The sequence below is a fragment of the Thalassophryne amazonica genome, chromosome 10 (assembly GCF_902500255.1).
Source record: "Thalassophryne amazonica chromosome 10, fThaAma1.1, whole genome shotgun sequence".
In the NCBI taxonomy this organism is placed as follows: Eukaryota; Metazoa; Chordata; class Actinopteri; order Batrachoidiformes; family Batrachoididae; genus Thalassophryne; species Thalassophryne amazonica.
This window is the reverse complement of record NC_047112.1, coordinates 14,397,690-14,409,426: the sequence shown is the minus strand read 5'-3', so window position 1 is coordinate 14,409,426 and position 11,737 is coordinate 14,397,690. Positions and strand designations below refer to the sequence as shown.

Genomic DNA, 11,737 nt, shown 5'->3' with positions numbered 1-11,737 from the left:
CGGTCCTGACCTGTATCCATCAGAACCCAAAATCTCACAGAGCAAAATGAAGTAGGCTTGCTGAAGTTGCTGACAGAAATTTTGTGGCTCCACTGACTGACTCGATGAACCCTGTGTTTCCCTGTTCGTCACAGGTTAAAAAAAACTTTTAAAATTTTTATTTATTTGTTTATTTGTGTGCGTGTGTTCCTAATATGTACTGGATTGTCACAGATGATCTTTGGGTTGCTGCTGAAGTATAAATTAAGTTTAATTAACTTGTAATGTGCATGCAACCAGTATAATGGAAAGAAAAACGGCACCGACCATATTTTGAGTGTTATGATAGATTCATTTTATTTTTTAAATCCCTTGGTGGTTCCCTTATTCTTTCCTAATTACCTTAAATATAGGATTTGTAAGAAAGAAAGAAAACATCCAATGGTGTGTTGAACCATCTGAGGCTTGATTGCTGATGATTTATTCATTAAGACTATGCCTGTTTCCAAAAATAAACGGCGGAATTGATCTTTTAAGAGCAGGTGGGCAGGTTTATCACGCCATCAATACACTTCTGCCGGAATCCCAGACTGCCGACACGCCTTCCTTTTGTGCACATGAACTCGATTACATCATTGTGGGTTGAATACAACTTATCGTCCCAACTGTATGCAAACTGGATATTATAGCTTTCCATCATGTTGCGATCCACTGTGCAGGGTTCTGCAAGAAATGAGAGGGAGAGGGAGAAGAGTTTGTTTGTCAGCTTCTTTCATTTCCAAGTCTGAGGTTTGGTGGAACCAATACTATAAGACAAATACTCACTGAGACACCTCATTTGTCCGATCCATTCACCGTTTCTGCAGACTCTGCGCGGGTCCCCATCCATTGTGTAGTAGTTCTGACAGATGTATTCAACCTCTTCATTGTGCCGATAACTGTATTTTAAAGAGGTCTTTATGTCTCCATCTGGAAGGTGAGGTGGGCTTCCACAACCCTTCGGTCCTGAAAGAACACAGGAAAAGAGAATTTTATTTATTTATAACGATCTTTAAGTGTCGGTGAGCTTTCAGGGTTCGGTCAGAAAAATGCGTTGATCAGTAGTTCCACGATATACAAGTATTTCTGTTGCATGTTTTATGGCCTAGAAACAGTGATCAGTTCAGTCAACCACTAGTTGTAGAACAGAGGTCACCAAGTTTGCTGGAGATCATCTTTTCCTAACCTGTCCTGCTCCACTTATTGCTCATAACGTCAGGTGCACTCAGCCAGGTGAGAGCTCAAGAATACCAGACTTGACTAATCAGCTGTGGTTACAGCAGGATCTCACAGAAATGTGCAGATCTAATGAGTGGCTCAATGCCTTCTCTCCCCCCTGATGTTGGTTGGACGCCTGCATGGACTCTCATCAGTTGTGTTCTGTATTGTAAACCTTTTTGGCCCAAGCAGTGGGTTACCCCTGTAAGTCTGGTCTGCTCGAGATTTCTTCCTCAATATCATCAGAGGGAGTTTTTCCTTACCAGTGTTGTCTGTGTGCTTGCTCTAAGGGTTGGTAAGGTTGCATCTTATTTGTGTGAAGCACCTTGAGGCAGCTTTGTTATGATTTGACCCTATAAACTAAATAAATTGAAATTGTGCAGGGTAGGTGATGTCTAGGAGCAGGTTCGGTGGTCCCTGCTCTCAGAAATCCAAATGCAAGAACCGTCAGAAAGTTAAATACTGAAAAACACTTTGCAGCTCCGCTAGTCTGACTCCCCTTTAAAAATGTAATATCTGGCAATTTATATACTATGTTGAAAAGAACTGCGAACACAGAGACACTCGAGCGAATGTCCTATTTGTACACACTGGGACAGTGAGGCACCAGCATGCTGCGTTATGCCTAGAGACATACTCAACATGGCCAAGTTGTCGCAGCTGATGCAACCTCACTATGATGGCTGTTCGGTCATTCACTGTGACCTTTGACCAAGCAAAAATGGGGCCTCCAGTCCATTAATCTGACTGAGCTTCAGTTGCGTCTCAGTTTAAACAAAGATGCTTCATACAAAGTGATTAACAACATCAATAAATTCTGTTGTCCTCAGCTCGGCAAACACTGTTTTTTACTCTGGGGGGGGTTGGTATCCTTTTGTCCCTCTACCAAACCTCAACCCTGGAGGACCAGGATACCCTTTTTGTCTGTCTTCTACCCTGGCATGCCTGTACCATCCAAAAGGTGAAACATCCAGCCACCATAGTTCTTTGGGTCCTTGAGGCAGAGAAGCATTTTCTAACTCTATGAGGTTAAAAAAAACAGCACAAGAGCCTTGAGCACTGTGGATTCCTTCTGTAACACTGAGGTTAACTTTATTTATGTAATACTTTAATGCATTCAGAGAAGGAGCCAAAGCAGTTTGCAGATGAATGAAAGCATTGGTGGAGAAAGCTGAATGAAACAATCTGCAAAACTTGACAATAGGTCAGCATTTATTTACCTGCACATGTTGGAAAGGGACTGCTCCACTCTCCACTCACTAAACATTCAACCTCAGCCTCCCCTTGCAGAATGTGTTGTTGATTTCGGCAGTGGAACTTTAACTTCTGTCCTACTTGCGCATTGCCATGTCGAACTCTGTGGCCTATGCTGGGAAGGTCTTCTGGAATTCTACAGCCATCTGATTTGAGAAAAACAATCGGCTTTATTTAAAGCAGTCATTTTAATGTGTACAAAATTTGTCGCATGTGGAGGTGGGTTCTGGAATTTCCCCGTGAAGGTCAAATTTGTCAAAGGTCAGTGATAACTTGGGAAGTTCTTGGTAAAAAATTATGGACTTGAGTATTTCTTGCATGACATTTTAGTTAATTCACCACCAATGGCCAATGCACCGAACGTAAGAACTTATTTTGTGAATTTTTTGATACTAACTGATGGCATTAAGAAGTACAGTACTGGTTTCAGCTCATGTTCTTCAAAAATGTGACTTAAGTACTTCTTGCACCTAAGTCTTCATTTCTGAGTTCTGATATTCATTAACCCTTATATGTATATTTTATTTTTTCCCTACTAATCTTCAATCATCCCTTTTCCAAAGTCTAAATCTGCTTTCTGGTGTTGTACAACACAACATCATCTGCAAAAAAGCACACACCAGCCTGGCATTTATTTCCAAAATTCAACACATCTATAATTAGTGCCCACCCCCTTAAACAAAACCATACCTGAGCAGGTTGGAAATGCTGAGCTCCACTGCCCAGTTTCTAAACATTTAACTTCTTGAGGGCCTTCCAACATGAACTTTTCACAGTAAAATTGTAGTTTATCTCCTGCCTTCACTGTCTTGTTTAATGGTGTGAGTCCAGCAGCTTTGAGATGTGGATTCATCACGCCAACTTCACAAGTGATGTCTGAACAGGACAAAAGAATTCACAAATAAGAAACATACAGTATAAGACATGTCAAGCAAATGGCGTACATACAGAGCCATTATGTGACGGCTCTGTAAAGTTTCAAATTTGGATGTTAAACCTCTGTTTTGTTTCACCTTCACAAGAAGGGAACGGATTGTCCCACTGTCCATTTTTACCACAGATGAGCACTGTGCTGCCATTCAGACGTTTCCCAGGAACCTCACAGCGGAATGTGATGAAGCGGTCTGGGAGTATGGGATCATCATTTTCCGCTAACCATTTCACTGTAACGCCTGAGCCTACAGGTGGCGGGTCACAGGTCAAAGCTGAGACAGCAAAAAACAAATCAGTGAAAGGAAAGTCCAATTTACATATAAAGTAGAGGAGTGATACACTGAGATCATGATACAATGAAGTACTTCAAACATAGGCTTCATAAAATATCTGTATTTCTAGTACTGCTAAGACTGGAAACTTTGCAGTAAACAAAATTCAAATACTGTTTCTTTTCTGACTATACCATCTCAACAAGTTACACCTCAATCTGTTATTTTTTCTAACAGAAGTCTGCAAGTACAGACTTCTACACGAGAATGTAGGAGCAGGTACAGTGCATCTGGAAAGTATTCACAGCGCCTCACTTTTTTCACATTTTGTTATGTTACAGCCTGATTCCAAAATGGAGTAAATTAATTGTTTTCCCCTCTCAAAATTTGACTCACAACACCTCATAATAACATGAAAAATGTTTTTTGAATTTTTTGTAAATTTATTAAAATTCACAGCCTTTGTTCAATATTTCATTTTTATTTATTTATATAGCGCCAAATCGCAACAAGGTTGCCTCAAGACATTTCAATACTTTTTGATACATCTTTGACAGCCTCAAGTCTTCTAGAATATGATGCCACAAGCTTGGTGCACCTATTTTTCCTCTTTGCAGCACCTCTTTCAGGTCTGGGCTCTGACTGGGCCACTCAAGGACTTTCACAGCGTAATCCTGAAACCACTCCTTTGATATCTTGGCTGTGTGTTTAGGGTCATTGTCCTGCTGAAAGATGAACCATCGCCCCGGTCTGAGGTCAAGAGCACTCTGGAGCAGGTTTTCATCCAGGATGTCTCTGTACAAACTCCAGGTGGGCTGCCATGTGCCTTTTACTAAGGAGTGGCTTCTGTCTGGCCACTCTACCATACAGGTCTGACTGTTGGATTGCTGCAGAGATGGTTGCCATTCTGGAAGGTTCTCCTCTCTCTGCACAGGAATGCTGAAGCTCTGACAGAGTGACCATTGGGTTCTTGGTCACCTCCCTGAATAAGGCCCTTCTCCACCTAGTTGTAGAAACATCTCAAGGGTGATCAGTGGAAACAGGATACACCTGAACTCAATTTCGAGCTTCATGGAAAAGGCTGTGAATATAATAAATTTGCAAAAATCTTAAAAAAAGAACTTTTTTCACATTGTCATTATGGGGTATTGTGTGTAGAATTTTGAGGAAGAAAAATTAAGTTCATCCATTTTGGAATAATAAGGCTGTAACAAAACAAAAATGTGGAAAACGTGAAGTGCTGTGAATACGGATGCACTGTATGTGAACATGCAGCTTTTCCAACAAAACATGTAATTTGTGTAAAGATGACCATAACTCCACAAAACTACTTTTAAATTTTCCAGGAGCAGTTAAATGTTAAGGTTACATGGCTCATACTCTGCTAGGAAAAAATAAACAAGAATCTGAGCACTAGTTCATTCCATGCAAAGTTAACATGAACTGAGCCAACAACAAAACGACAATGGTGGTAGTGATGACAAACTTCATGATATTGTGGAAAATTATTCTTCCGTGTCATTAAAAGTGATGATTATGCTTTTACCAGCATGTGATTGGCAATAATTTTAAAAAAATGCAATTAAGGCTATTTCTATTTTATTTTTAGCTCCAAAAATTTTAAAATGTCTGTGCATAGCCATGATGTATGCCAGAAAAATACATCAATCATCTGCCCCCTGGTGGATATATTTTAATCCTTCAGCTATATGCAGTATATGCCTTTGTCCTGAATGTACTCTCTACAGTAATAAATTATAATGTAGGCCATTTAATTTTGCACTAATTCTAAATTTGCTATAATATTTGACTTTGACCTACGTTCACATACTGGCGGATGGTTGGTCCAGCCGTCCAGCAAACATGTCCTGGTATCATGTTTACTGATCATCTGATACCTGCAACCAAAAGCAAACAAACCTTTTGATTTCCGTACAAAGAAAAGAGTACATTTACAACATTGATTTTACTGCTTGGAGGAGAAACATATAGTTTTTTGTTTTTTTTTGTCACTCAAAACACAACAGTTTAGTTTATTCATCATTTTTGTCCAGTGTTGTCAAAGTAACTTTGAAAAGTTACTTTTTTAGTTGCTTTATACAGTTACTTTATGCACTTACTTCATTAGCAGCTTTATGCAATTACTTTATGAGAATCTGCCGAAAATTTGCAACTAATAAGTAATGTAACTAATAAGGTACAGTGGGGCAAAAAAGTTTATTCAGCCCCTGATGGTGCAAGTTCTCCTACTTAGAAAGATGAGAGAGGTCTGTATTTTTCATCATAGGTACACTTCAACTGAGAGACAAAATGAGAAAAAAAAAAAATCCAGAAAATCACATTGTAGGATTTTTATAGAATATATTTGTCAATTATGGTGGAAAATAATTATTTGGTCAATAACAAAAGTTCAACTCAATACTTTGTAACATAATCTTTGTTGGCAATGACAGAGGTCAAACGTTTTCTGTAAGTCTTCACCAGGTTTGCACACACTGTAGCTGGTATTTTGGCCCATTCCTCCATGCAGATCTCCTCTAGAGCAGTGATGTTTTGGGGCTGTCGCTGGGCAACACGGACTTTCAACTCCCTCAACAAATTTTCTATGGGTTGACGTCTGGAGACTGGCTTGGCCACTCCAGGACCTTGAAATGCTTTTTACAGAGCCACTCCTTTGTTACCCGAGCTATCATGATGGAGGACAGAGCCACGTTGCATCTTCAATGGTCTCACTGATGCAAGGAGGTTTTGGCTTAAAATTGTTGTGGCTGGCATGCCTGGCTGGCTTTTGTTGGTCTTCTGTTTCTGTCTTTTGGTTTTCCTTCCAGGTGGCTTGCATTTGGGACTGAGTGGCTGTGTAGCTGAGTTTATCAGGACCTCACCCTGATCACCTGCGGCTCGTCAGGACTCACAGCTGTGGTGCATCTACATGGATTGGAACATGGTGGAGTAAGTCTGGAGTACACAGTGTGTATTTGCCAGAGACTCGACCTTGTGACCAGACGGGTGAGATCGTCGTCTCGAGAGCCATCTCATCATCAGTGGATGCAGAGAACGTCCAGGTTTGATGCATGGTCTGTGAAAGAGGAGAGGGTGAGGTCTCACGCTCGTCAGCACACATCCTGAGGTACGTTAGGTTTTGTGACTAACATTTGTACAGTCAGTAAATGTGGTGTCCCTCACACCTTATTATATTGAGCTGTTATGTTAGTCGTTTTAATCAGCTTCCACTGCAGTGAGTTTGTGAACAGGATGTTCCATGCCTGCAGGGTGGGAAGCTGATTAGTAATTAAGCCAGGAAGTGTTTGCTGTTTGTACACCTTTGAGCGGTCTCTCTGTGTGTTGAGTGTGGACTCACATGATGATTTCTTCATTCACAGACTCGGTTTGTCGCGGCCACCTGGGGGGTGTCGGTGGGGTCCTTGGGTCCGAACTGGTTCTGGCTCCGGACCGTTAGCGCTGCTGGGAGCGCACCGCAATCCACCACGCCAGACCGCGCACTTTTATATTTATCACATCACTGTTATGTTTATTAAACTCTGTTATCCTTTGTACCGTGCTCTGCTTATTTCATACTGGGTCCTTCAAACGCTGGTCGGTTCTCCGGGCTGCTGTCCGACACATAACAAAAATCTCACGATACATGGCCCCGTTCATTCTTCCCTTAACACGGATCAGTCGTCCTGTCCCCTTTGCAGAAAAACATCCCCAAAACATGATGTTTCCACCCCCATGCTTCACAGTAGATATGATGTTTTTGGAATGCAACTCAGCATTCTTCTTCTCAAATCCTGTCTGGCACTGCAGGATTTGAGTCCCTCTCTGTGTAGTGTGTAGCCTCTGTTACTTTAGTCCCAGTTCTCTGCAGGTCATTCATCAGGTCCCTCCGTGTAGTTCTGGGATTTTTGTTCACTGTTCTCATGATCATTTTGACCCCATGGGATGAGATCATGCATGGAGCCCCAGATCGAGGGAGATTACAATGGTCTTGTATGTCTTCCATTTTCTAACAATTGCTCCCACAGTTGATTTATTCACACCAACCTGCTTGGCTATTGTAGATTCACTCTTCCCAGCCTGGTGCACATCTACAATTTTCTTTCTGGTGTCCTTCGACAGCTCTGTGATCTTGGCCATGGTTGAGTTTGGAGTCTGACTGTTTGAGGCTGTTTGGTGTCTTTTATACAGATAATGAGTTCCAACAGATGCCATTAATACAGGTAACAGGTGAAGGACAGAAGAGCTTCTTAAAAAAGAAGTTACAGGTCTGTGAGAGCCAGAAATCTTGCTTGTTTGTGGGTGACCAAATACTTATTTTCCACCATAATTTACAATAAATTATTTAAAAAATCCTACAATGTGATTTCCTGAATTTTTTTTTTGTACTAGCAAAGCGAGAGCTGTGTTTGGGTGCTCGGCAGTAAATCAGAGTAATTTCAGGTGGAGGCCGCCAGGGCTGCGCCTTGTCACCAATCCTGTTTGTAATATTCTTGGACAGGATATTGAGGTGTAGTCGGGGGGAGGAGGGTTTCTGGTTTGGAAGGCTCAGGGTCTCATCACTGCTTTTTGCAGATGATGTGGTCCTGTTGGCTTCATCGGCCGGTGACCTCCAAGACTCACTGGATCGGTTCGCAGCCGAGTGTGAAGCGGCTGGGATGAGGACCAGCACCTCTAAATCTGAGGCTATGGTTCTCAGCAGGAAACCGATGGATTGCCTACTCCAGGTAGGGAATATGGCCTTGCCCCAAGTGAAGTAGTTCAAGTACCTCGGGGTCTTGTTCACGAGTGAGGGGACGATGGAGCGTGAGACTGGCCAGAGAATCGACGCAGCAGGGGCCGTATTGCATTTGCTCTACCATACTGTTGTGATGAAAAGAGAGCTGACCCAAAAGGCGAAGCTCTCGATCTATTGGTCAATCTTCATTCCTACTCTCACCTATGGTCATGAGTGTTGGGTCATGACCAAAAGAACTAGATTGCGGGTACAAGCGGCCGAAATGGGCTTCCTCAGGGGGGTGGCTGGTGTCTTCCTTAGAGATAGGGTGAGAAGTTTGGTCATCCGTGGGAGGCTCGCTCGGAGTAGAGTCGCTGCTCCTTCACGTTGAAAGGAGCCAGTTGAGGTGGTTCGGGCATCTGGTTAGGATGCCTCCTGGGCGCCTCCCAAGGGAGGTGTTCCAGGCACGTCCATCTGGGAGGAGACCCCGGGGAAGCCCCAGGACTACAATAGGTGGAGAGATTATATCTCCACACTGGCCTGGGAACGCCTCGGGATCCCCCAGTCAGAGGTGGTCAATGTGGCACGGGAAAGGGAAAGTTTGGAATCCCCTGCTAGCGCTGTTGCCCCCGTGACCCGAACCCGGTAAAGTGGTTGAAGATGAGTGAGTGAGAGCTGCCGACAATTTGTCCGCAGCTGCTAATGAAGTAACTGTATAAAGTAACTGTAAAATATAACTGTATAAAGTAACTAATGAAGTAACTTTTCAAAGTTACTTTGGCAACACTGTTCTTGACCCACATACCCTTCATCACAAGAGAATTTGAGAGTTGTTCCAAAAACAAAGTCATCACCACTGACCAACTCGTACTGGCCATGAGGAATGTCATCAGGAAGTACGCACGGCTTCACTGCAAGAAAAGAATAGTAATAATGATATGGCAGTTGTACTGATCTCCTTAAAAATCTGTACATTTCAACATTGAAGCAGTTCATGAAGATAAACACTGCTCAAACATTATCAAAATAATTAGAGGCAGAGACAGATTTTGAGTTTGGAAAGTTTTTTTTTGGCATTTTTGATCCCTTTGCTGATGCAATCTGTCAGTGACTTTTTAAAAAAAAAAATGACATTATATTGTGTAACAGCAACCAGAAATGATTTGAAACTAAATCAAAAATTTAGTTTCTTACTGAGAAACAGTCTTAAACGGATAAAAAAAAAAAAGAGAGAACAACTTTGGAATCTAATAATTGTAGCAATAATATCAGCATATATACTGGGCATGAAATGTAACTCACAGTAGCATTTTCCCTTTCGGAGCGTGCTCCAACCTTCATTTGTACAAACATATCTGATGGTTGGACCTGATATATAACCAGTTTCACAAACAAAATGTATCACGTCGCCTTGTTGGTAATCAGGTTTATGTGTGTCCGCTGAAACATGGCCATGAGGAACATCTGGGACCTGCAAACATGCTAAAGAACACGAGACAACATGGAAACACAGGAGAAGAACTGTTATTATCTACACATCCAATGTTTTTGGTTTGGAAAAGATGTGGGAAAGGTGTCTACAACACCCGTTCACCACAAGACAACCTGGTATGGACACACTTTTTCATGCAACATGTCTTCCACCACAATGGCCTTGAACCCAGGATGTTCTTGCAGCAATGCAAGAGTGATAACCAACACAGCATTGTCCCAATAATCCCACTTCCAAGCCCTTCCACATTCCACAATTTAAGTGGTTCTTACTCTTGGCCCAGCAAAGAGATGGTGCCTGTTTGGAACCAGTTTTTTGGAGCCAGTTCTTTGTATGTGGAAACACAAAGAACTGGTTAAAAATCTGGTACGGGATCTGTCTTAATCAGCCCTGAAACTGCATCAGTGGATTACCCCCCCACTCCCAAATGTCAGAAACCATCTTCTTCTCCTTTCGGCTGCACCCATTCGAGTTCGCCACAGCAGATCCATCATTTCCATCTCACCATGTCCTCTGTATCTTCCTCTGTCTCACCAACCACCTACATGTCCTCCCTCTCACCACATCCATAAACCTCTTCTTTGGCCTCCCTGTTCTCCTGTCTGGTGTCTTCATCCTCAGCATCCTTCTCCCTGGGTTCCTCCTCTGCACATGTCCAAACCATCTCAATCTCGCCTCTCTGACTTTGTCTCCAAACCGTCCCACCTGAGCTGTCCCTCTGATATGTTCATTCCTAATCTTGTCCATTCTTATCACTCCCAAAGAGAATCGCAACATCTTCAGCTCTGCCTCCTGTCTTTTTGTTAACACCACTGTCTCTAAGCCGTACAAATAGCTGGTCTCACTACTGTCTTGTAGTCTTTCCCCTTCACTTTTGCAGATATTCTTCGGTCACAAATCACTCCTGCCACCTTTCTGCACCCACTCAACCCTGCCAGCACTCTCTTCTTCACCTCTTTACCACACTCTCCATTACTATTGACAGTTGACCCCAAGTATTTATACTCATCTACTTTCACTATCTCGACTCTGTATAACCGCACTATTCCACTGGGCTCCCTCTCATTCACACACATGTACTCAGTCTTGCCCTATCTGACTTTCAGTCCCCGTCTCTCCAGAGCATATCTCCACCTGTCCAGGCTAGACGCAACCTGCTGTCTATGCTTACTACAGATCACAATGTCATCTGCAAACATCATAGCACATGGAGACTCCTGTCTGATCTCATCAGTTAACCTGTCCACCACCATTGTGAGCAATAAAAGGCTCAGAGCTGATCCTTGGTGTAATCCCACCTTCACCTTGAATGAATCTGTTGTTCCTACTGTGCATATCACCACTGTCACACTATCCTTGTACATGTACTGCACTACCCTAACATACTTCTCTGCCACTCCAGACTTCCTCATACAATACCACAACTCTTTTCTTGGCACCCTGTCATAAGCTTTCTCTAAATTCACAAACAAACAATGTAACTCCTTCTGGCCTTCTCTATACTTCTCCACCAGTATTCTCAGAGCAAACATTGCATCTGTAGTGCTCTTTCTCAGCATGAAACCATATTGCTGTTCACAGATCTTCATCTGTTTTCTAAGCCAAGATTCTACTACTCTTTCCCATAACTTCATGCTGTGGCTGATCAACTTCATGCCTCTGTAGTTACTGCAGCTCTGCACATGATCCTTGTTCTGAAAAATAGGAACCAGCACATTTCATCTCCACTCCTCAGGCATCCTCTCAATTACCAAGATGTTATAAAACAATCTGGTTAGAAACTGCACTGCCATATGTCCTAGACATTTCCATGCCTCCACTGGAATTTCATCTGGA

At 42.5% G+C, this 11,737-nt stretch overlaps 1 protein-coding gene across 1 annotated transcript in view; it reads right to left on the bottom strand.

Moving 5' to 3' along the window:
- Positions 1–423: 423 nt before the first annotated feature.
- Positions 424–11,737, bottom strand: part of cfhl4 (complement factor H like 4) — a 63,399-nt gene continuing 52,085 nt past the window's right edge. The window contains exons 17-24 of the mRNA XM_034180788.1: positions 9,712–9,891; positions 9,215–9,320; positions 5,517–5,593; positions 3,504–3,695; positions 3,181–3,366; positions 2,457–2,636; positions 805–984; positions 424–702 (exon numbers count right to left, since the gene is read on the bottom strand). Coding sequence (XP_034036679.1) covers positions 512–702; positions 805–984; positions 2,457–2,636; positions 3,181–3,366; positions 3,504–3,695; positions 5,517–5,593; positions 9,215–9,320; positions 9,712–9,891 — 1,292 coding nt within the window. The 3' untranslated portion in view covers positions 424–511. The remainder of the gene's footprint in view (positions 703–804; positions 985–2,456; positions 2,637–3,180; positions 3,367–3,503; positions 3,696–5,516; positions 5,594–9,214; positions 9,321–9,711; positions 9,892–11,737) is intronic.